The 22,947-nt window shown below is 38.5% G+C and overlaps 1 protein-coding gene across 2 annotated transcripts; it reads left to right on the top strand.

Annotated features, from left to right (window-relative positions):
• Window positions 1-632: 632 nt before the first annotated feature.
• Window positions 633-22,947, top strand: RAB27A (RAB27A, member RAS oncogene family). 2 transcript variants are annotated; one of them, XM_068410206.1, is made up of 7 exons: window positions 657-721; window positions 9,863-10,100; window positions 14,228-14,400; window positions 16,078-16,163; window positions 16,939-17,042; window positions 17,795-17,918; window positions 20,578-22,947. In XM_068410206.1, the coding sequence occupies exons 3-7, from the start codon at window positions 14,248-14,250 to the stop codon at window positions 20,774-20,776; spliced, it is 666 nt and encodes a 221-aa protein (XP_068266307.1). In that variant the 5' UTR covers window positions 657-721; window positions 9,863-10,100; window positions 14,228-14,247; the 3' UTR covers window positions 20,777-22,947. The 2 variants fall into 2 exon arrangements, with proteins under 2 accessions (XP_068266305.1, XP_068266307.1); XM_068410204.1 differs by lacking the exon at window positions 9,863-10,100 and having other exon boundaries at window positions 633-721.

The raw sequence follows: 22,947 nt of genomic DNA on the forward strand, positions 1-22,947 counted from the left end.
AGCATGTTGCCATCAGAAGTGGTTCAGCAGAAGGGGCTGGAGGTGGATGCCTACAAAGCCCTGGGTACTGCTGCTACTGCCCTCCCAAATCCTTCGAGCTCCTTCCCATGTGGTCTCACTCTGGCATCTGTGCCAATTTTGTTATCGGTAACTTTTTCTGCCATCTGTAAAGGCATACAATAAAAGCAGGCTCAAAACTGAAATTCTCCATTAGGTTTTGGGAGCTTTTGGTGCTCGCTGTGTTTTCATTACAGCAGACTATTGTGTTTGCTGTATTTTATTTAAATTTTTTGTAATGAAACATACTGCAACTCCCTCTCCCTATGACAAGAAGGAGGAGGGTCAGTAGTTTAAGCAAAGGCTCAACGTTTGTTACCTGGTTTAGGGAGATCTAGTTAACTACGTTACAAAGTTGTGAAAGGAGGAAAAGAGATCACTTGATCGGTCAGCAAGACCACATGACAAGCAGCTGAATGTGATTAAGTGGGGAGGGTGGTTGTGTGGGGCTGGCAGCTTTGCACGTCAGTGTGAATGTTAGAGCTATTATTCTGAACTACACTATTTTGTTTTTATTTTCTGTCTCTACTGATACTACCTGTAGATGAGAAACGGCTCCTTTTGCCATGACTATGGTATTCAAGAGATCTGAACTGTGTTCAGGAAACTTGTCACTGAAGTACCCTTGGAAAACTACAGATCCATTTGCAGCTGTTAAGCGTAGGTATGTAAACAACTTTCTTTTATTTATTTTCATAAGATTTATTACATTGTTTTCTTGAGCTGACAGGTGTGGTGTGCCAGCTGTTCCTCTGTTAAGAGCTTTGAAACAATGTTGCTGTACTTTGACAAACTGCGTGAAATATTTTGATATTCAGAGACAGTTCAGCATTGCTGCATCCTCATGTTCTAGAGGCAAAAGTAAACTTAAACCTGGGAAGTATACCAGGTATGTGAAATATAGGCTTTGGGTTTAATGAACACTTCAGCTCTTTGGTATGTCTTTTGGTCATTACTTTTCACAAAGAAATCAGTCAGATTTAAAGACAAACCTGGGTAAGTTTATCAGTAAGATTAAAATAAATGATTGTGGTGACCAGTGTCTGGATTCAGTAACTGTAAGATGCCCTTTCTGGTCCCAAGTCATCAGCCTGCGTTTCCTTCTGTGTTAAGTGAAACTTGTTCTACAGTTAGAAGGTGGAATTGACAGTAAAGTGTACTGTGCAAATAACATTTCATAATACAGAACAAAGTAACTCAGTATTTGTAAATGTTGTACTACTCGAACTTTTTATCCCTCTATTTATTCCTGTGTTCTCACTAACATATAGCGATAAATTATACTTAATAAACAGTCCTTTAGAATGGTGTTTTTTTTAACTGGGTTGCACACCAACATGTTTGTTCTCATGTATACTAAATGTATTGATGATAAAAAGAATAAAAATGGTGTGTTGCACAGTCTGCTATTTTTAATTAGCAAAAGAAACTGGACTGCAAGGAACTGTGAGAGCTCATCTAGTTCACATTCCTTGTTCAATTATATAGTAATAGTTTCAATCTTAAAATTAATTATGGTAAAGGCAATATGGGAGTGGGATGTTACTACTGTGTTTTCTATCTCCTCTGGAAGAAACTCAAAATGTATGTCCCCATCTGACTAGGTCATTCCTTGCCACCCCAAGCATGAATTTGTAATCAGGCACCTGTTCTAGCCCATGTATTTACCAGCATTTTTCTAATAATGGACCAAAACTCCAGTTTTTGTAGACTGTCAATAGCCAAGGAGGAGTTGTTCAGAGAACAGAAAACAGTATTCTCTTCCACTTCTGTGGGAAGGTCACGAATCTTTCCCAGGGTTTTAACTGATGTCTAGCATAGAGTATCTTAAGATGATTTTTCTAGTCCTGATCACCACCCCTTGACTTGTGTTTATGAGAAAGAAGTGACAAATTCATAAATATAGTTAAATAAATATGTTTTCTTGCTGTTCCCTTATAGACATCCTCAGTGTATGAAAAAGCTTATATAAAATAACTGGGAGGATGGATTTTTGTAAACGTTGATGCTTGACTTAGTGTTTTTTTTCTGTGCTGGATGGATTGGTTGTCATAGTTGCTTCATTGTAATTTACTGTTATATAATGCTTTTTCAGTTACTGCATACATGTGCATTTTGAATGTGTGTTATTGAAACAATTTCTAGCAACATTTTTAGGCTCGTGATTTCTAATAGCATAAGTTATTTGGGGATTAAATTTTGATAATGTTAGGATTCTGTTGTATAGAGCAAAACAATATTCTAGCATGTGGTGCTGCCCCCCTTTCCCTCACCATACTCCCAGTGGGTTTTGGTATATTTGCTTTTTTCCAGTATGTCTTTCGTTTACAACAGTATCTTAAACAAAACACCCTTAGTAATTAAGTTCTGGTAAAGACAAACTAGGAATCTAAGTCAAGCTGGAATTCTTTAAACATTTCACTAAGAATGGCATCAAAGAGAATTGTAATTTTTTTGCCTTTAAAAATAAATTGAAAAAAGAAGACCAACAAAAAATTCTGAAACTATACAAAATTTAAAGAATGAACTCGAAAAATCTTAAAAGCAGTTAATGAAAAAGACCTGGAACATATCCTAGTGGAATGAGGGAAACAAGCTCTAGTCAAAGGGAAGTAAGCAACTAGCTTTTTAAGGAGAAAAGTTAAGAGGTAACTTTTCTTTTGTCTAAAGTGTTTGACATCATGACTAGGGAAATAATACAGCTCCTGCTTCTGAATTTGTTTAAACACTGTGTCATAGGGATAAAGTTTCATTACAAAAATTCAGTTTTGATGCATTATGGTGCAACCTGTTGGTATAAACAGAAGCAGAACTGGGATCTTGGTGTGGTGGGAACTCTCTGGGAGTGAGTGGGTTGGTGCATGTTAGCATAGCTCCTCTACAGGCACTGCAGCTGTGCTGATGAGTGCTAGCTGAGATTTCTTTTTTCACATACTGAATTTGTTTTTTACCGGAATCTCATTTTATTTCCTTCTATAGGAAATCATATGCACTGGTTTAAAATCAAATCCAAACACCGCAAGGCCAAAGTCAGTCTTTAATGGAAGGTGAAACAGCAGCGCCTACTTTAATGAGTCCTTTCAAATAGAAACTCTTGTTGGACAGTACCAGTGCATACTCCCAGTTCCTTGTGACTTGTGCACAGAAGTGCCATAGCTGAATAGGTTCTTTCATATCTACTTGCACTTTATATCCCATTTTTTCATTGCAGAGGTTTGATGCCTTTCTCAGTCATAACGTAGAAGGCAAAAAAATTGCAAATCATTACATGAAGTTGGTTTGTCAGTTTGCGTGAGGTTTTCAGATTCTTCATAAGTATGCAAAGTTTTGTACTTAGTGTTAAGTCAAGAAAGCACAGTCTGAATTCACTGTGGAATGCAAACTACATATGCATTTCCTTGACGCGGTTTTCTACAGGGAACTTTCACTGCTTGGATCAATTAGAGCAGTCTGACTGGCAATTTATTTTCTTAGAATAACTTTGTATTTTTTTTCTGGAACTGGAGTTACTAGAGGTGGTTGTTCTGTAAGCTCACTGCTGCTATGCCAGTAATTAGCTATAAGCAGAAACATTCTGAATAATAATTTTAATTGAAGATTTCTACGGGGAGAGGTAGGAAATTGCCTATTATTGTAGGTCAGTTTAAAGTGAAACCTTGAGGACACTGTATGTCTGCATGAAATGTTAAGAAAGAATTCTGCAGGAAGGCACCTACAGCATGAAAAGCTGGCAACAGCTGCCAGGTTTCAGCCAGGGGAGTTACTCTACAGCAATCTTGCGGCCCTCTTTCAATCTAGGAATAACTACAACAAATAGTATGGGCAAACTGTGGCATTAGACTTGTGATTCTTTTTGCTTTCCTTGCAGGGCTCATGCATACCTCCACGACAAGAATTAGTGTAAGAAATTCTAGTTTGCAGTGCTGTTTATCCTGAGCAGTGTTTGCTGTATATCAAGATTTAACTATAATTCATGCTGTAATTGGGATTCTGATCAGAGCAGTAGGATAAATAGTGTTGGCAACTCTGGTTGAAAAACAGCAGGCTTTTGAATGGAAGCTTTGTGTTGTGCAGTTCAGCCTGCCTAATCGGTACTTCTTTTGAATTATCCTTCCCTGAGGCTCTAGAAAAGAAGCTGTGCTAGGATACGAATTGAAGAAAACATTTTGCCAAAGCACTGTCTGAATATTTTGGCAGACTGCAGAGCCTCAATAGAAAGCTTGGACAGTGTTAATACATGCTGCAGTTCTGGAGCGTTCAAGTGGAAGATTTGGTGACTCATTGAAAGTATGGGCTTATTCTTAAATTCTTGCAAAAAAAAAATAATCTGTAGTTTTAACTTTGCTTTGTTAGAAGAGTTTAAGAGTGATACTTTTGAGCCACAGTGTTGCTCCAAAATGGACTGTGTCTTGCTGTCACAGATCAAGATTTCTGCTTTGCTGCTGCACATTAGTAACTTCCTGAAGAGAACAGGTTGTGGCCTATTGGAGTACCACCTGATCTATTTCAAGGGGAAATGGTGTTTTATTATGTAATGGACAAGTTAAATTTTGCCCAGAGTCTATTCTCAGTATGCCCAGCAAGTTATTCTAACCTTTTCATAGCACTTATAAACATGGAAGCATCACATATGCTTGCTATTTCCAGACATGTTTACTGAAAAATCCTGCCCAGTGCTGGCTGAAAATAGCTCTCAGACTGTAGCTATTACAGACTCTGAAATCAAAGGCTCAGTTCCTTTTTGAGACCTCTTAGGAGCAGATTATTCACAACTGACCCATCTCTCAATTGCTTTGAAGTGTCATGCTGCCAGCCTGCAGTGCTCCGACTGTCTCCACATTGCAGTGATTGCCAGCATGATCTGGAGTAAGCCCAGTGAGATCAGCACCTGCAAGGATGCTTCTGTCAGTATTTTATGATTTTTAAAAGTTTGGGAGAGGTGAATGCTAGCTGTGAGCCTCAGTTTTATCAACTAGAGTACATCCTTGCACCTCTGTCCCATGTGCACCACTTCCCTGCTTAGCATCTCTGACTGTCCCTTGTATTCAAGTCTAATCACATTAGATTCAAGATTAAGGAGTAGAAGGAATAACCTTTTCTAGTTACTGGACAAGAGTTTTTCTCAACAGATATTTTCCCTTGCTCTTCCCATGGATAACCTATAAATTTATTTGCCCCTTTTTGCTAGTTCCATTTAAGAAACCATTCTAATTAAATATTTCCACAAATTAACTTATCATTCCTAATGTCATGCCAATATTCATAGATAATAGAGATTTTCCACCGCCTTAGAAATGGGTATTGATGAGTTGTTCAGTCAATAACTTTGATAACAGAAAGTTTTCTGAAGAACAGGATGTTTTCACTGGTGGCTGGATGTGTGATGTGACACATCAGTCCTGCTCCAAAAGGCCATGATGCCTTGTGGTTAGCTGTTTCCATTTGGCAGGTGTAGACAGACTAACTTCTGATGGACTTAAAAATCTTTGGATATTTCAATGTCATCTAAGTAATGAGAAAACTTTTAACTTCCTGAGAACAAACAGCCAGAACAAAATGTAGGAAATGTATATACTGCATCCCCCTTTTATTTATTGTTGAACTAAATCAAGTAACTTGCACCAAAAATAAGGACAGATCACAATATTATAGAAAAGCAGTAATGGTGAAGAATGGTAGCAGCTCCAAAAAAAAGTAACTTTTGTTGCATCTTCCAATTAAAAAACAGAGTTAGCAAGGAACAGTTTACCTCCTGTGAAAAAACAAGAGAGGCAGGTATTTCCCAACGCAAAGGATGAAAAGGTGGATTAAATTCTGCACTGACATTCTTTCCTGCCTCACCCCTTTGTACACTTGCCATCATCACGTTAGATGAATGATGCAGTTTTATAGTCCCATTTGTATCTTATTTGTGTCAGTTTCACTTTATTTAACAGTGACTAGGAGGTATATCTTCAGGTTGTCTGTTGCCTGACCTTCTCCATAGACTTTTAATTGACCTAATCGTGATCATTTATTTTTGCCAGATTATTTCCCTCTAATGCAACATATATCTGTACCCTTCATAAGCTTGGCAGTGTGACCTTTTGGAGAATTACTACCTGTATTCCAGGTATCTGTCCTACAAAACAAGGTGGAAGGCAGCTGAGAACTTTCCTGCCCTGGAGGAGAAAAATATGAGAAATGCTCAATTCTTATGATCCTGTGTGATTCTTACTATCTTCTCCTTTACCTTTCAGTGGGTATTTCTGAGGGCAGAAATAGAAGTGTACTCTTTTTCCTTACTCTTCTGCAGTTGGAAGTGTTGCTGAATGAATGGGCGGGCAAACTTTTGGTTATTTCCCTCTTGTGAATACCCTCTAGCTTTGTGGGTGAAATCCTGGTGGCTCCTGTGTTGACTGAAAGAGTTGGAATCTGTGTAAATTTATGTAAGTCTGTCATTCATAATTCCTTGATATTGTCAAGACCAGGTACAGTGTAGTGATGTGTTACAAATGTTAAGGTTAGGCTGTGGGTAAGCTATGAGCTGGGTCCCAAAGCGGTCAGAATTGTCACATCAGGGAAGGATGCTGGGCATCACTCTGAATTTCCTGTTTATAAGTTAGTGAAAAAGCATGGCACGTTAATTTGTATTAATGTATTTGTTAGAGGAAGAGTTGAATGGTTGAGGAAGGAGTTAGTATGGAGCTGTTTTTTTAAAAAAATCCTTTGCTTTATTTTTGTCAGTCTACTCTAGGGTTTATTCACATAGTACAGATGTTTGCTTCACTGCTACAACTTGAAAGCAACTTCTGATGAGAGTTCAAAGAGGTAACTTGGGAGGCAAAAGCTCTCATTCCCAGGAGGGAGACAAGTCCTCTGAGAAGAGAGTTCAACTGTTTTCATCAGATATCGTTGCCAATCTACAGTATTGTCTTACTATGAAGCATGAAAATGTTAGAAACTGTAGAGATGGTGCTGTGCTTTTTTCGGGGAAGTTGAAACTGCACAGAGATCCTTCCGTATGAGTCACGTTGGAGTATCACCTGCAACATTCCTGGTTTTATTTTCCATTTCTTTCCTGTTCCATGCTGTCTTTCATCCTTTATACAACTGAGCCATTCTTTGAAATTCAGCCTCCTTTTCGTTGGTTTAGTTATGCTGAAATGCAGAGGTAGTTGAAAAACTAACTGTTGTTTCCTTTCCTTGCTTCTTCATTCCCAGTTTCCCCTGCCTTTTTGGAAACGAAATCCAGAATCTGCTGTTTCCTTGCACGACCTGTTGTGCAAGGTTCTCGCCACATCTGCAGACCTGTTGCTTCACTTACCCGTTTTGTGCTGCCTTTCTGGGTAGGATCATGATTTTATGCCTGGCATCTCCCATTATAACTCATTCTCAGAGTGCTTTGTGTGCCTGTCACTTCTTGCTCTTCAAAATTCTGCAGTTCTAGCAATGCTGGCAGCTGACAAAGTGTCCTAGAGCATCTTCAGCTGAGATAGAAGTGACATCAGCACTTGGAAGCTAAAGCCTTGCACCCTGTTTTTTTTTGCGTGTATTTTTGCAGACTCTCATGTATCCTGAGCATCCTTAAAATGACTTAGATCCTTACAAGAAAGAGACAATCCTTAGACATTCATACTACAATTCCTTAAAATTCCTCTATAGTTGAAATTAAAAAGGTCATAACAGTGAAATGTCAAGTAAAGCAACTGAGAGTAACCAAAAGATAAACGCTCAGAGGAACTGAATCCGTTCCTCTCATTTGTGAGAGGAAGGAGTATTTTCCTTCTTGTTATTTACGTTACAGAAAAGTCCCAGAAGTCCCAGAAAGTATAGTTTGGCCAAAATTAAAGCAAGCTAGGTCATATATTTTCTGAAGAAAAGAATAGTGCCGCTCAGAGTATTTCAGTAAAGGGCTTATTAACTCTTCCCCCCAGCATAGCAGTTACTTGAGTTATAAAAAAACTGTTGTCATAATTTCCTTATATTACATTTGTACATATCTGGCAGCTTTAGCCAAAGGCACTACTCATAAAGTGTTGACTGAGTAGGAACATTGTTTAACTCTCTGTCCCTTGTTTCGACAGAGCTGGCAAGTGTCTGATGGTGACCAGTTTTGCAAGCATTAAGGTGCTGCTGAAGCCTTAGAGCAGGGTGAGGCCGTTCGCTACACTTCACCCACGCTAGGCAAGAATGTGGGTTATTGCTTTGCTGTAGTGTGATGGGAGTGCTGGTATGACAGGATTAGTGAACTTACTCCTTTGAGGTCCAGATCACTTTCTCAGTGCTTCTGCTGTAACAGATCAGGTGATGTATAAAACAGCTGTTGAAGTTGTTTAAGTCTGTGTACTGCCTGGGTGAGAAGCTTTTTTAGTATAAATGTACTTGCACTTGCAGAATGATCAAACCTGTACAAATGCATTATTACCATGTACTTGCATTTACACATTGTCCATTGAGGGGACCTTCAGAATCTTCCTTTCTGCCTGTGTGGGATTGGGACTCCTCTTCCCCCAGTGCCCACGTCAGCTCTTTAATCATGAGCACACAGCCTCAACTGCTTTTTAAGAATAAAGCCATATTTGCGGAAACCTTCATTTGCAAAGCAGTTTTGAACTCTAAACAGCATTGACTTTTTCATGGTATATTTACAAATATGTCTTGATTATATATGAATACAGTGGAACCTTCTTAAGCAGACTCCAACTTTTTCACCTATTACAGACTGCGCTTGCTGTGATAGATGCCATGTAACCCATCACTGAGCTCCCTCAGTCCATGAGGGCTGCATCACCATTGCAGGAGGAATATGCCACACTTCACTGCAGTTTGGCTCCTACCTATAGGACACAGCCTGCTGAATGTCCCACTATTCCAGTGAGGTCTGGTTCTCCCACAGCAAAGCAGGCAAGGCCAAGACACAACTCGTCTGTCTTTGTCTGTAAGATCTACCTGAAAGCTGAGTGATACTTGCAGAAGGTGGACACTGTTAAGTTAACTGTAACCCTTGAGTGTCTGCTGTTCATCCCCAAAAGGACAATGTGATGAAATCCTGTGGTATCTTAAAATATGAATCAATTATTGGTCTAATATCTGTGTTTTGGCAAATTCGAATTAATATGTCTCTTTACAGTCGTGTGGTATATCCTACCATGTTAGTCACTGGCTTTATGGCTGAGTACACTGCAGACCTGGGATGCTGGGGTGGTGTCTGGGTTGTACAGAGAGTCATTTCACTTGGTATGAGGGGGAAGAGTGTGTTGAGTCAAACAAATGGTTTTATTTGAGTAGTTTCATACAGAATAGTGGCTTTTTTTTCTCTTGGAAGGGCTGATTAGGTGGTGGTGTGTGGGGAGGACTCCCCACCCCCAAAAAGCTGCTTCTGTTAAATATGTATTGCTTCTCTGCGAAATGGGGTGGGATTGCAGGTGTGGTCTGAAGTCACGTCAGACGTAATACCTTATATTCCAGTCTTTGCCAAAGAATAATTTTTCTCTTGTTTAGAAATCAGTGGTAAAGATGGCTTTCACCATGGTACCCGTAGGGCAGCGCAGTGTCCTTGAGTCTGTACGAGAAAGAAAGAAAACAGCAGTTTGCATTAGAGACTGCTGTATCCTCCTTGCACCTGAGAGAGAAGGATGTAAAGCTATGAATGGAACTGAACAGCTGTGGTCCATATACTCCATCATTAATATATTTTTGTATGAAAACACTTGTTAGGGACAATGTAATTGTATTAAGGTGTGTGGGTGATTTAGCAGATACTTTAGGTCTGCTCCTAGGTAGGTCATATACAAATCTCTTCTGAAATGCTATTTGCCTCTAGGAATGAATGGGACATGTGAACGGTGTAATTGCTTCCCAGCCATGCTGTCAGGCAGCACCCTCCTTAGACATGGAGACATGAGGCACACCTCTTTATCTCTGGGCACCCATCAACATGAATGCAAACAGGTGACACGTAAGCCTCTTGGCTGTGTGCTAAAGAGGTGGTGCTAGAAAAATACTCCTATTGGAAGTACTATCTCCAGTGTGCCCTAACTATTCCTTTAGCAGAGTTTGGGGTAAGTGGTATACTTTACTTTAAATTGATGTGCTTGAGGACTGAGATTAAAAGCATGTTCAGATTTCCTGAATTTTACGCTGTGCGCACGTGTGTGTACACATTTTTATTTGCAGCTCGATGCTTTTTTTTTTTTTTTGTCTTGTGTTTTCATTTATTCATCTCTTTGTGCCTTCCTCCTTTTTCCTTTTCCCCTCCACCAGCTCTGTAGCAGCACAGGAGTTGTATGTTTTGTGCAAGGCTGGTTCAGAAAGCATATTCCCTGTCTTTATACCGCACAGGGGAAATCCTGCATGCCAAGCCAGTTTCCTTAATTTATACAAGAGCAACACTGCCATAGTCTTGAATGTTTTATCACACAATAGGGTTGTGATATTTGTGTCCTGGAGGCAAAAATACGAGACTGTTAATGTCGATGCCTGTTAATGTCAAAGTACCTTGAACTAGGAAATCCACTGAACAAGAGCAGCACTTGCTTCGCAGAGCATCCCTTCTTGGCAAGCCATGATCTGGATATGCTTGTATGTGGAGGCTCCAGAGCAGCAGCTGTACAGGCACAGCTTAAGTGATGGCTGTGGGGGTCCTGTCAGCAATGGAAAAGGCCAGTGGAGTTCTTCCAGCACTTGCTCGTAGCCCCTGTCCGTGTGCATCCTAGGTGAAGTGCAAAGCCAGAGCTGAATGGGATTTAAGGAGAGGTTTACAAAAGGCAAAACCCTGGAGGGCTTGATGGGGAGCCTAGAACTATGTCCATCTGTGAATTTTTTCAGCAAGGAGTTTTTACTCTTAGAAGCAAGATTTGGGAATGATCATTCTAAAATTAATTCAGATTTTTTTTCTTTTGGTGACCTGATGAATTCTAACTGTATCATCAATTTTTTCTGATTCTTCCTTTTCTACCTCCCACTCTCCTGATATATGAGGTATAGAAATGTGGGAAGAAAGACTGGAAGGTGTGAAGCTATGAAGCCTAATTTTAAAAAGCAAAATTGAAAGCAAAAAATGGATGAGTTTTTTAGTAAACAGGGTCATGACTTTTAAAAACTCCACAGCAGTTTTTGCTATGAATATACTTTGCTGTGAAAAATATTCTTATTTCTGTTTGTGTGGAGCTGGATGTGTCTGGGCACTAGGACTGCAGGTCTCGCAGGTAGAGGGTGGAGATCGCTTTTTAAATATTTGTACAGGGAGGAGGACAAGGCTTGAAACAGCTATGAAAATAGCTCTTTGCATGTCTCTAAGGATAGGTTAATGTGCAGGGTTTTCACAATAACCACTCCCTGGAGATATCTGAATAATAGATTGACATTATGGGGTAGCAGTGAAAGGTGTGTGCATTTCAAAAGCCTAAGGAGAAGATTTCCTTCTCAAGCAAATCCTTTAGAAGGCAATTTTTATGCCCTTCCTGTGAAGGGCTCCTAGTCTTCTATTAGTCATTTGCAAATTGTATTTGTTACCAGCCATATGGAGAATTGAGGTTTAAGTGGTCCAAATGATGTGGTGCATTTGTCCAAACGGATACGCTATAAATCAGATATGACACTAGGAATACCCTTAGGTTTTACTTCCCCAAGGTCTAACCTTGACCTTTCTGTTTTAACCAGAGCTTTTCCCCAGCTGTGTCCAGTGGAAGGGTGCAGCTGAACCGTAACAGTTTCTTACAGCGCCAAGAGCTGTAGCACCCCTTTCTTCCTCCGTAAGGTCTTGCACAGGGCGCAAGATAATCAGCTTTCTTACAACATAAATTAGGAATGATTACGTGGCACTATCATTTGTATCTGTTATTAAAAGTATGTTCTATATACCTATAGCTAGCTAAGAAAATACCAACAAGACAAGGCAAATACTTCTGTACAGGTGCGATAGCATAGTAAAAGACACGAAGCTAGCTTGTCTTTGTATAATATACTGGCCCTAAGAATTGCATTTAAGGCTTATTAAGCAACAATTAATTTAAGGGTGTTGAAGCTGAAAGAACATGTGCTTGAGTAGAGGGGGAGTTTACACAGCGCTTTGTCCTTGGAGAACATCTGAGGGCAAAGGAAACGCCATATATGAGATGGAAGTCTAAATCAAATCCAGTCTTTAGTAAAAACCTCCTTGTTTGCTTTTTAAAATATTTTTCCCTTTCTTCTAGTGCATTTCAATGAAAAGGCTTTGTAGAGCTACAAGGCAGGCAATCTGATTTTACTTTTTTTTTCCTCCTGACCAGGGGGGGCGGATTTCAAAAAATAAACAAAAATGCAAAAAACCCCTTTTGCTGGTATGTGTGAGCTTTTCTAATGGATCAGGGCTTTTAATTTCTTCTAAGATCTTCTTATGTCAGTGTGTGGCTGCTTTGTTCAACTTGCCTTACTTTGAATATGCTGCTCCTTCAGACCTGTGGGGTGGATGTAGGCCTGCAGTTGTGGTGTATTTATGTAAAAAGCTCACTGATAACTATTACCGTGGTTTTTTTTGTTTCAATCTTTTACTCTATTGCAAAACTTTGTATTAAAACACAGAAGTGGAAAATGAATTAGCTGGCTGTGGCCACACTAGTGAATGTGAACTCTTGTCACCTAAAACCCCTTTCCTGCAAGGTTTTGCAGTCATTGATGGCATAATGTAAAATATGCCTTGGCAGAGGAAAGGGAGATTCCAAAACTGGAAATGGAAAAAAAGTGTCACATGCTTTCCACTGACTCTTCAGTTGGAGAGTGTCTGGGTGGTAAACCTGACCACTGTCTGCGTTTGACCGTGGTAAGTCCAGTCATGGGCCAAGTTGACTAATCACAGTTCTGTCTTGTAACAAAGAACAGTACTAACATGAAGCTGAAGCTTTAAAGATAGTTATGGTTTTAGCTTAATGGTGGTGATTGATGTCCCCATACTTGAGATGCAGAGTTTGTTCCAGACCTCAAGCTGTGAGTTGATATTCAAGAAATGAATTGGTTGTTTTGCCATTGATGCAAACTACTGCAGTGTTTCACTTGAAATTAATAATTTTATCTAGTTCAAGCTATAATAGTTCCAAAAATACTTATTTACAGTTGAAACAGCAGATTTAACTTTTTTTTTAGATTTTATTTCATCATCCTGTATTACTGTTTGTATTTTGGTATCTATTTCCTCCTTCATAAGAGGCAATTTAATGCCACCTTTATGTTGCTTTTAGAATGGTTATTTTAGGCTTATCTTTTCATGTTCATGTCTTTGAACACACCATAAGGCAGCTCTCTACTGTTTGTTTTGGGGGAAGAGAGGCTCAGTAGCTACTCAACGGGAAAGTACTAGTGCACTTACATCACTCTCTCTAGTATACACGAAATTTGCCAGTGATTTTTGTTATGCATTCTAGCTGTTACTGCACTTTGACCAGACTGTATCTAATATGGTTATTTTTTCAAAGGCACAAAAAGAATAGAGAGAAATTTCTTACATGTGTACAGGCCATGGGAAAATGTGCGTGTTGTTTAATGGCAATTCAGGATCAAGATTTAGTTTAACTGATTAACTAGCATCATGATAAAAACTTTAAAAACTTTGAAAATTGGTCCTCTAAACAAAACAAAAAAACCCTAACAAAACCACCACCAACAACAAAATGTTGCTTGGTTATTTTTCCTCCTTGTATGAAAAAACTTTTTTCAAGACTGAAAAATAGCTATTAATAGAAAATGATCGTAATTTTTATTTAAATCTAGTGGGCAGTCTGGGAAAAAATTTTTTTTGCATATGTTAATAATGTCACAGTGAGTGTGAGGTCAGAATTGCACTGCTGGTACGTTTAAGTAGCTTGCACCAGCTTCCACACAGAGTCAAAACAGTTCTGCAGTTCATGTTCAAGATGTCTTGAATACTTTGACCTTGATTTTCAGTGTTTCCTGAAGAAGTTAAAATTGTGTTCCCTTCTCTTTCTAGTAAGAGGAATGTAATAAAATTAACTATGCACTTTCAGTCACAGCTGAATTTTATATTGATAATTAGCATAATTGAGAGTTTAAAGTGAAACCTGTGTAAAAGAGTACAGAACTAGTCCCACTGCTGGATGCTTTGTAGTTCAGATAGTGATTTGTATTTTAAACATATGTCAAAAGAAGCCTTGGCAGAGTTGCTAACTAACTAATCCTTTTTGCTTTGCTTTTTAAGGTGTCTTCTGAATTCTCACTATGTCTGATGGGGACTATGATTACCTCATAAAATTTCTAGCACTTGGTGATTCTGGAGTAGGAAAGACCAGCCTTCTTTATCAATATACAGATGGCAAATTTAATTCCAAATTTATTACGACGGTGGGCATTGACTTTCGGGAAAAGAGAGTGGTGAGTTTTCACAAACAGTGTGCTACTTTAAAATGATATCTGTCTTGGTGATGGCTAGAATCGATTTTATTAAAAATCTGACTTGCCGATCCTTATGTGTAGGCATGCAATCAATAGATCCTCTGTACTTAATCTTGTTCTATGATTGTATGATTCATTTTACTTGGTTATTTTTGTTGTTGTTTTGTGTTGTCCCCCCGCTATTTCCCCCAAAGTTAGAAGAGCTGATTCTAAGCAACCACTTCTTACTGCTCAGCAAGTGTTGATGGGTGCATCTGTTTCGTGAGTTGTGCACATAGTACCTGGAGTAGCACTTTTATTGTTGGACTCTCTTCATGAGGAAAGATTGGGCTGTAGTAAAAATGTTTTTGCTGTTTGTGAACTGAAATGGCTAGTGAAGACTGCAATGTTGATTTTAAAACTGTTTTAAAACATTCGAATTAAATGGGATAGCATGATACAATGGAGCTGATCTGGCTTCCTAAGCAGTTACCACTACCAGAGAGGAATTATGAAAAATAAGGTAGGTATGGGTTTTTTTAACCCCTGAATTGTTGTTAAACAAGGCAAATGAAGCAGAGAATTGCATTATGATAACCAGTTGGATGCTGGTCCTTACCGCACTGAGAAATTGGGTTGGCACATGTTTTTTTTCATTCTTATGTATAAGTATTAAATGCCTTTTAGTGTAGCCTGATGATTTCACAAGTGTCCAGAAATCTGGATGGTGCAATGAGCATTGTGCAGACTGGCTTTTGATGGATGACGTGCACCACAGCAGTGCAAGGAGTAAATACCTTAGTGAAATGCAAAACTGGTTTCTTGAATAAGTTAGTGTTCCTTTTGTGGGATAGTAAACATGGTGGGTTTACTTGATCAGCATATTTGATAACTCAGGATAAGATTTAGGTTTCACAACCTGAATCATATAATCCACAAATTCAGCAAGTTTATATATCTCTAAAAATATGTTTGTAACTCCGGTAATCTTAGGTCCAAAGACAGCTGAAGGTAAAGAAGATGACCTAATGTGAAGTCTTGTAAACAACAAATGAATCTATTTTTCTCTTATCTTTCCAAAGCTAACAGATGCCCTTATTTATATTTTCAAGCTGAGTAAACTCTTCAGCTTTTATTATTATCATCCAATTTCTGCTTTTAAGCTATGATATGATAAGATCTACCCTCAGCTCTTTTTCATCAATCTTTTGGCAGCTAAGAAGAGATGTCATCTTTATGAGTATATTCTGTTTGCTAATGAGGTTCTGTTAGTGGTACAAATATATTGCCAGATTGCATGATCTGATTGTTGCTTTCTTATATTTTAATTTGAATATGGTACAAGATAATAGCAAAATAAACAGAAAATCAAAATACTAAAATTAAGCTTGTCTAATGAAACTTAATGGTTGCTCTAAATATCTGCTTGGAGTCCATAGTCTATTACTGGTTTTCCAGTTTTGCTTTTACCCTTACTTTTAAATATTCAATTGGATGCAAAATTAAAATGCAGCCCATATTACTTTTCCTTATAAAGCAGAGGGATTGAATTGTAGTTGGGATCTTTGCATCAGCAATTCTAGTTTTGCTGCATTTAATAACTTTAAATGTCAGTTATTTTGTGCGCTATAGAGGCTGCACTGCTAACACTCAGTCTTGCAAACTTACCTTTTACAGGTGTATAGACCCAATGGGCCAGATGGCATCGGTGGTAGAGGACAGAGGATACATCTTCAGCTCTGGGATACTGCTGGGCAGGAAAGGTATGTTCCACGCCCCACCTAGCAAGTAAGGCAGTTGTCATCAAGCTAGATTCAAATGGAACTGAGTACATGAATTCTTTTTATTGATTGTTACATTTTAATTGTATGACTCAACATGGGAAAGCGCACTTACTTTAATTTTAACAGTGATGGAAAGTTTCCTATGAATACCCATTAAATTACAACTGTAACTTACAACTGTAGAACATTAAAACTGTAATTGTTGCTTTTCGTATTTTGGAAACGTTCAGTTTATTTTTTCATGGCCAATGCATATAGATGCTTTTAAAGCTTTTTATTTTTTCAGTTTTCCTTAAATTACTGTAAATATGTTGAGATCTTGGGAAAGTCAGACAGGTAAAATCACCTCAGAGGATTCTTTTCTATTTGTCTATCAAAAGACTAGCATCCTAGAGGTTGATAGTCTTAAAATCAAGAACTGATGTGTATAGGGGGACAAATTTCTGTTCAAAGTTTGAATTTCAATTCTTATTTTAATTTCTGAATCTTGATCAAGTCATGCTTTATAGTAGAAGACTTTGTCTAAAGCTCTCATGCTTGGGTGAAATGTCTCCTAGACTTTCTTAGGCCTTGATTAGACTATAGTAATGTTAGCAATTCTTGTTATGCACTCCCTACATCAGGAAAACAATTATGATGAATATTTCATTCTAGTTAATTCAGTCTTAAGTTACTTCAGTTTTATGACTGTATGCAATTATATTTTCAAAGTAACTTGTCAGATGAGCCAACTAATTTCACTTTGCTGGTCTAGGTTTCGCAGCTTGACAACAGCTTTCTTCAGAGATGCCATGGGGTTTCTTCTACTCTTTGATCTGACAAATGAGCAAAGCTTTCTGAATGTCAGGAACTGGATAAGTATGTCATTTCTTTCTTCTTTCTTTTTTCTTTCTTTCTTTGCATGGGCGAGGAGGGGCTATGTTTGTAAATATGGACTCTCACTGAGAAATAGAACTGAAAATACTGGTTCAGTAAAAGAAAGTAAATGTTGCATTCATAATTGTAATAGCTGCTAGTGGTGGCTTCTAGTGCTTACCTGAAATTCAGTTTTGCCTACTGAACTTGAATCTTAGCCTATATAAAAGCAAGCTGAGAGAACATCATATCCCTGGCTCTGGTGATATTCAGTAATTTAAGCATGTGGAAAGCCTATGCATAACTTGATACTTTGACTCACCTGAAGCTTTGTCAGCAAAACTTACTGGAAGGCAAATGTTACTAGCCTGGTGTATCTAGGTGAAGGAGTTCCCAAACTGCATGATCCATCAGGAGAGGGAAGTATATCCTTTCCCGGCAGCTCACTGAAGGTGCTTGGTGAGCATAACTCCTTAAGCTACAAATACCCAGCTTCTGTGCTATGTCAGGCTTCTGCTCCCCTAGCTTGTTCCCTGGCTTTTTCACTGGGTACATGATAGTGAATGTCCACCTGTTCTCTGGCTCCTCAGTGCAATAGCAGAAGTCCTGTGAGATAACAGAGAACGTACTTGTTTTCTGACTTTCAAAGAGTCGTTTTTCTGAAGGACTTTGTGTCCCCTGAAATGTGGTAGTGTCCTTAGTGAGCTTTATGTGTGACAGTAAGTTGTGACCCTTATTCTTGTTGTTGATGTTAGGTCAGCTACAAATGCATGCATACTGTGAAAACCCTGACATTGTATTATGTGGAAACAAGAGTGATCTGGAAGACCAAAGAGCAGTGAAAGAAGAGGCGGCTAAGGAACTTGCAGAAAAATACGGGTAAGTAACTTCCTTCCAGTTATTGCTATGTTTAAAGCAGAATGAAATGTTTTCTGTAAGGCTTTTTCTGTATACTGAAAGATTATTGTGAGATAAGTGTTTTAGAATGCTTAACTGGCCAGTATGATATCTTTTTTTCTGTCGGGGATTAATGTTTTCTGCATTGCCTAAAAATTCATACTTAGTCTTGCAATAATCTTGCACTGCAGATTTGTTAATCATCTTCTTTTCTTGGCAGTAAACAAAGTAAATTTTCACAAACATTCTGGAAAAGAGAATTTAGCTGGAGAGGCAGGTGAATGATGGCGGTCTAATTCTTTGCTCTTCCTTGTGCTGAGGCTTTCTATGGGGCAGAGAAAACCCACGTCTCTTCCAAAGTGAAATCCAAAAGAGCATTTGGTGAGGTGATGATTTTAGGGAAAACAAAAGTAATACCAAGCAATGATATCCTAATTTACAAGCTGAGTTGTTTTACAAAAGTTTGTTGTAGCGTAGCCGTTCTCTCTGGCATGGCCATGGAAACAGGTAGCCTCAGTTTCTTTGAGAGCCTTGGGACCCATTCACCAGTGTTCAGAGAGTCTGCTGGTTCCCACAGAAGAGCGGTTCTTGTCCGGACCATGATTCCCCCAGTTCTCTGCCTCTCCCCATTCAATCTTCCCTCAACTGTTCAAGCAATTTTGTTAGGACTGTACCTTAGGTGAATTCTTAGTGACTTTGCCTCAAAGGGATCAGCCATGTTGTCTTGCAGGCATCTGAACTCTCACAGACTCCCAGGGAGTCTGAAAACTGAGTCAGACCAGCAGGGAGACAGGCTAGCCCTGCCCTTCCCCTTCCCTACAGGCACAGGTCACGTCTCCCTAAAGGAACTATGTGAAATCTTTGTTCCTATCAGATACTAATTAGTCCCATAGTACTCTTATACCCCCTTAACTTTTCCATGGGTCTCATCTCTGGATTACCTTTGCATTTCAGCGTGGATCAGAAGGGCACTTACAAAGCAAATCTTCTGATCCCTTTATTGTGGTTCGATTCACATAGTGGAGCAGCTTTCTAGCATGTGAGCTGGATTCCTTCTCAATTGAAAACCAAACTAGATTATGTTCTCCAACCAGTAATCTGCGTTCAGTCCGGTAGGAATAGATCAGAGCTCGTCAAAAGTAAAGCCCACAAAACACGCATAGTGTGAACACTAGGTCCTCAGTGCTAACTGCCTTGTTCTGCAGGTCTCTAGTCCTGTTGTGCCTTGCTGTTTCCTGTCACATAGCCACAAATTAGCTTTCCTTGACCTTGAAGAATCATTGGAGGCAAATCAGAAGCAATATGTCTATTAGAGACAAATGGGTTTAGTGCAATATTACCTTCTTTCTTTTTCCTTCTCCTGTGAAAATGCTTGTTTGAAGTCCACGTCACACAGCCAACAGCAAGTGCATATAGTACTTTAACCAGCTGCTTGTGAAGGAGCAAAAACTTGTAAACAGCAGCAGATGGCATGTGGCCATTTCTTAAAGATATGAAAGAAATCTCTTTGCATGTGACTTCTGGAAATAATTTCTGAGATGTTTATCTGTGTGGCTGAAAATGCCAACTTAATTTAGGAATAGGGAGGTAAAAGTCAAAGTTATAGATCACATCCAATCTGTAGGCGGTTACAAAGTTCTCTGCCCTGTAGAGCTGAGACAGGATAGCTGCTAGGAGTCACTCCTGAGGGGAAGCAAGATAAATCCTGCTGCAGCGAACAGTCTTCTGAATAAAAGTGTGAGACAGTTAATATCCTCTTTCTGTGGAAAGACCTTGTACTGGTAAATGATGTATTTTGAAAATGATTGCAGGACACATACACACTGAGGCAGTAATAGAATATTTTTGACCACTCATTGAATCTTGCAAGTTAAGAAATACTTAAAATTATCAAGTGATTATATATATCAGTCACTTGGGGAGTAACACTAATGTGACCACTCTAGCACCACCCTGTGGGGAGTACTGAGCACAGAAGGTCAAAGCCTACAGACCCTCCACTGAAACATGGTGACCCACAATGGTAATGAAAACTAGCAATGTATTTTCAATACTAAGGAGCCCAGAAACTTTTGTTAACAAAGACATAGGTGGTCTGAGCACTGAGGGTTTTTTTTTTTTTTAAAATGTAAGAGAGTTTATAGTTGAGGTGTCAACAGAAGAAACAGTCACCTTTTGTAGTGATAAACTCCACATTAGGAGTCTTCACTGCCTTGCCTGCAGGGGAACTCCATACTAGTGTTCCCTCTCTTGCAGTGACTCCCTAGCTGATGTAGACAGAAATCAGTAAGGAGAACACTTATGCACACAAGGCCATATGAAGTAATTGCATCTCTTGTGGGGAATGGAGCTGAAAAAATACAGACCTCAGGAGCATAACTTTGGGAACTCGTACTGACCAGTGCCTCTGTAACTTGTGGACTCCATGATGTAAATTAAAGATTATCTCTGCCCTACCACAGAGTCAGCCATTTCGTTAATGTCTTTTGCATTTCAGACCACTGACCACTTAGTGTCTTACTGCTATGGAGTAGCAGTAACAGCGTTTACGTGGTTTCTAAGTATGTGGCAGTAATCTTGTATTGTTTTTTCTATGAATATAAACTGTGTGATGCAAGTTTGTGTTTTTTCTCTTCTGCAGAATACCGTATTTTGAAACCAGTGCAGCTAATGGGAATAATGTAAACAAAGCCATTGAAACTCTGCTTGACCTCATTATGAAGCGCATGGAACGGTGTGTGGATAAATCCTGGATCCCAGAAGGGGTAGTGCGCTCCAATGGGCACAGCTCTACAGAACAATTGAATGAGGAGGAAGAAAAAGGCAAATGCAGCTGTTAACTCAGTTACAATTAAGTTTAATGTATATGCTAAAGTATAGTACAGTTGCAGCTTAACTGTTTAACTTACGGACAAATCACACTGTGTAGTTATTTAATGAGCTATATTAATTCTTGATACTAATTTTTGTTTTTTCCTCTCAAACAACATTGACCTTTGCTTGCAAGGTATGCAGTTTATTAGAGATGGGACAGAGGTTTAATTTGGTGTAGCACTGGATATTCCTCTAATTTTCTACTTTGGGGGGAAGGGAGGGAGAGGAATTTTCATGACCAAATTCAGAAACATCTCTATGGGCAATGAGAAAGGGTGGGCTTCTGAACTGAAGGATTTTCAATTGCCCTTTGAAGGCTCCATTAACTACACAGACTAGGCATTTAGATTAGATATTGTGACAGCTCTTAGTCTCTACTAACAGCAAGCTTACCAACATGGTTCCTGGTTTTGAACAGAAACATTTAATCATTTCATCAATCAATAACAATCTTAAAGAGCAAATCCTGTGTTTTCCACAAAAGCCTGTGAGTAGCTTTTCCTTGCTCTCTGAAACCATCAGATTTTAGTGATGAAAACCAAAAGAAAGCCATTCTAAACAGGGTAAAAAACTACAGAGAAGCACAGGGGTGCATATGTAGAGCACTTTGGGTATGTCATGAAATTGAACATGTAAACTACAACTGTACTATATAAAATATATCCAACACAGCCTATGAGACCTCCTGACATCATTTGCATTTCTAGAACATGCATTTACATATATCTAAATGCCATAGCTGTACATCTGTTGTTACGTTTCTTTTATGTTACCACTCATGTTTTAACAGGAATGTAGGGCAACCTAGATGTCAGCAAAACTTCATAAGAGCTAGTGCTTTGCACTGAATTTGTTTTACCAAACACAGATTTGGAATGTTTCTTCAAATTTGGATTGAAAAATGAATGATGATTGACTTCTGGTGAGATGCAGTTAAGATACCAGTTCTGTCTAGTTCAGTATTTCTATAAATTTATAATGCTCATTTTATTCTGCCAGCCTTTGTGTCCTGTACATCTTGGTTATCATATATTCATTTATGGCTTGTTCATTTCCTTTAGGCTGTATTTAAAAAAGAATAGAGTTGCTTTTCTTTTTCCCTCCCTACAGATCACATAAATGTCAATTTTGGTTTCAGTGGATCATGTTACTCTTTGATATTTTTTTATTTATTCATACAACCTAAGAAACAACCAGTATTTTGGGGGTCTTTTTTCCAGACTGATTTATAAGATGTGCCTACCAAACTGTTTTCTACCCTGGCAGAGGTTGTCTAAGTGTAAAGTATTGCCAATTGAAGTCGTAACATGCCAAATTGTATCTTTTTATGGACTTATCACAGCAGTTTGTTTACAAAACTCCAAAGCTATTACTTATTTAGAAATTATGTATTTATTTATTTAAATATTCTAACTACTGCAGTTTCAGGCAAACATTGATACCAGTTGTGGACATGAATTGCAGCATAACAAATTTTTTGAAGGACCAAAAATGTTTCTAGAATAGGAGCTCATAAAAAAAATATATGTATCTTTGATGTAGCCTCTGGTTATGTTAATAATGCAACAATAAGTGTTGAAACTTGGTTCTTAAAATATTTTACAAAGTAATGCATTATTCTTTAATAAAAACAACATGTAAATATTAGATTTTTATCACAGCCTACACAGAATATTTTAAAAGTGCAATATAATTTGACTGCTCTGGGGCTAGGACAGAGAATAAAACAATTTATATTGAGTAAATATAGGGTTTTTTTCTACTATACAATACTAAGATTTTAAAATGCTCGTGGACCGGAGTTACTGTAGTTTAACTCAGTGCCTTTTGAAGTTCCCATCACGTTTCTGACCAGTAGAGTCACTAACTCTACTATAGGACACAATACATTCCAATGTACTTCAGTGTCTGGATTTCTTTTAATGTAATTCTTTGCTTCTCAGAAGGTTGCAGTGAAACTTTGTCGTGCATTAAACTTCAATGGGAGTTTTTGTGCTTATAGCTCCATCCAGTTCCTGAAAACAGTAAGGATTATTGCAGCCAACTACTGAGCTAAGTGACTACTGAAATGGTGTAAAAATATTTCCTTTTGAATACTTATGTTTAGTTTGGATATTAAATATTATACTGAAACTCA

Source organism: Nyctibius grandis, chromosome 11, assembly GCF_013368605.1.
Source record: "Nyctibius grandis isolate bNycGra1 chromosome 11, bNycGra1.pri, whole genome shotgun sequence".
Classification (NCBI taxonomy): Eukaryota; Metazoa; Chordata; class Aves; order Nyctibiiformes; family Nyctibiidae; genus Nyctibius; species Nyctibius grandis.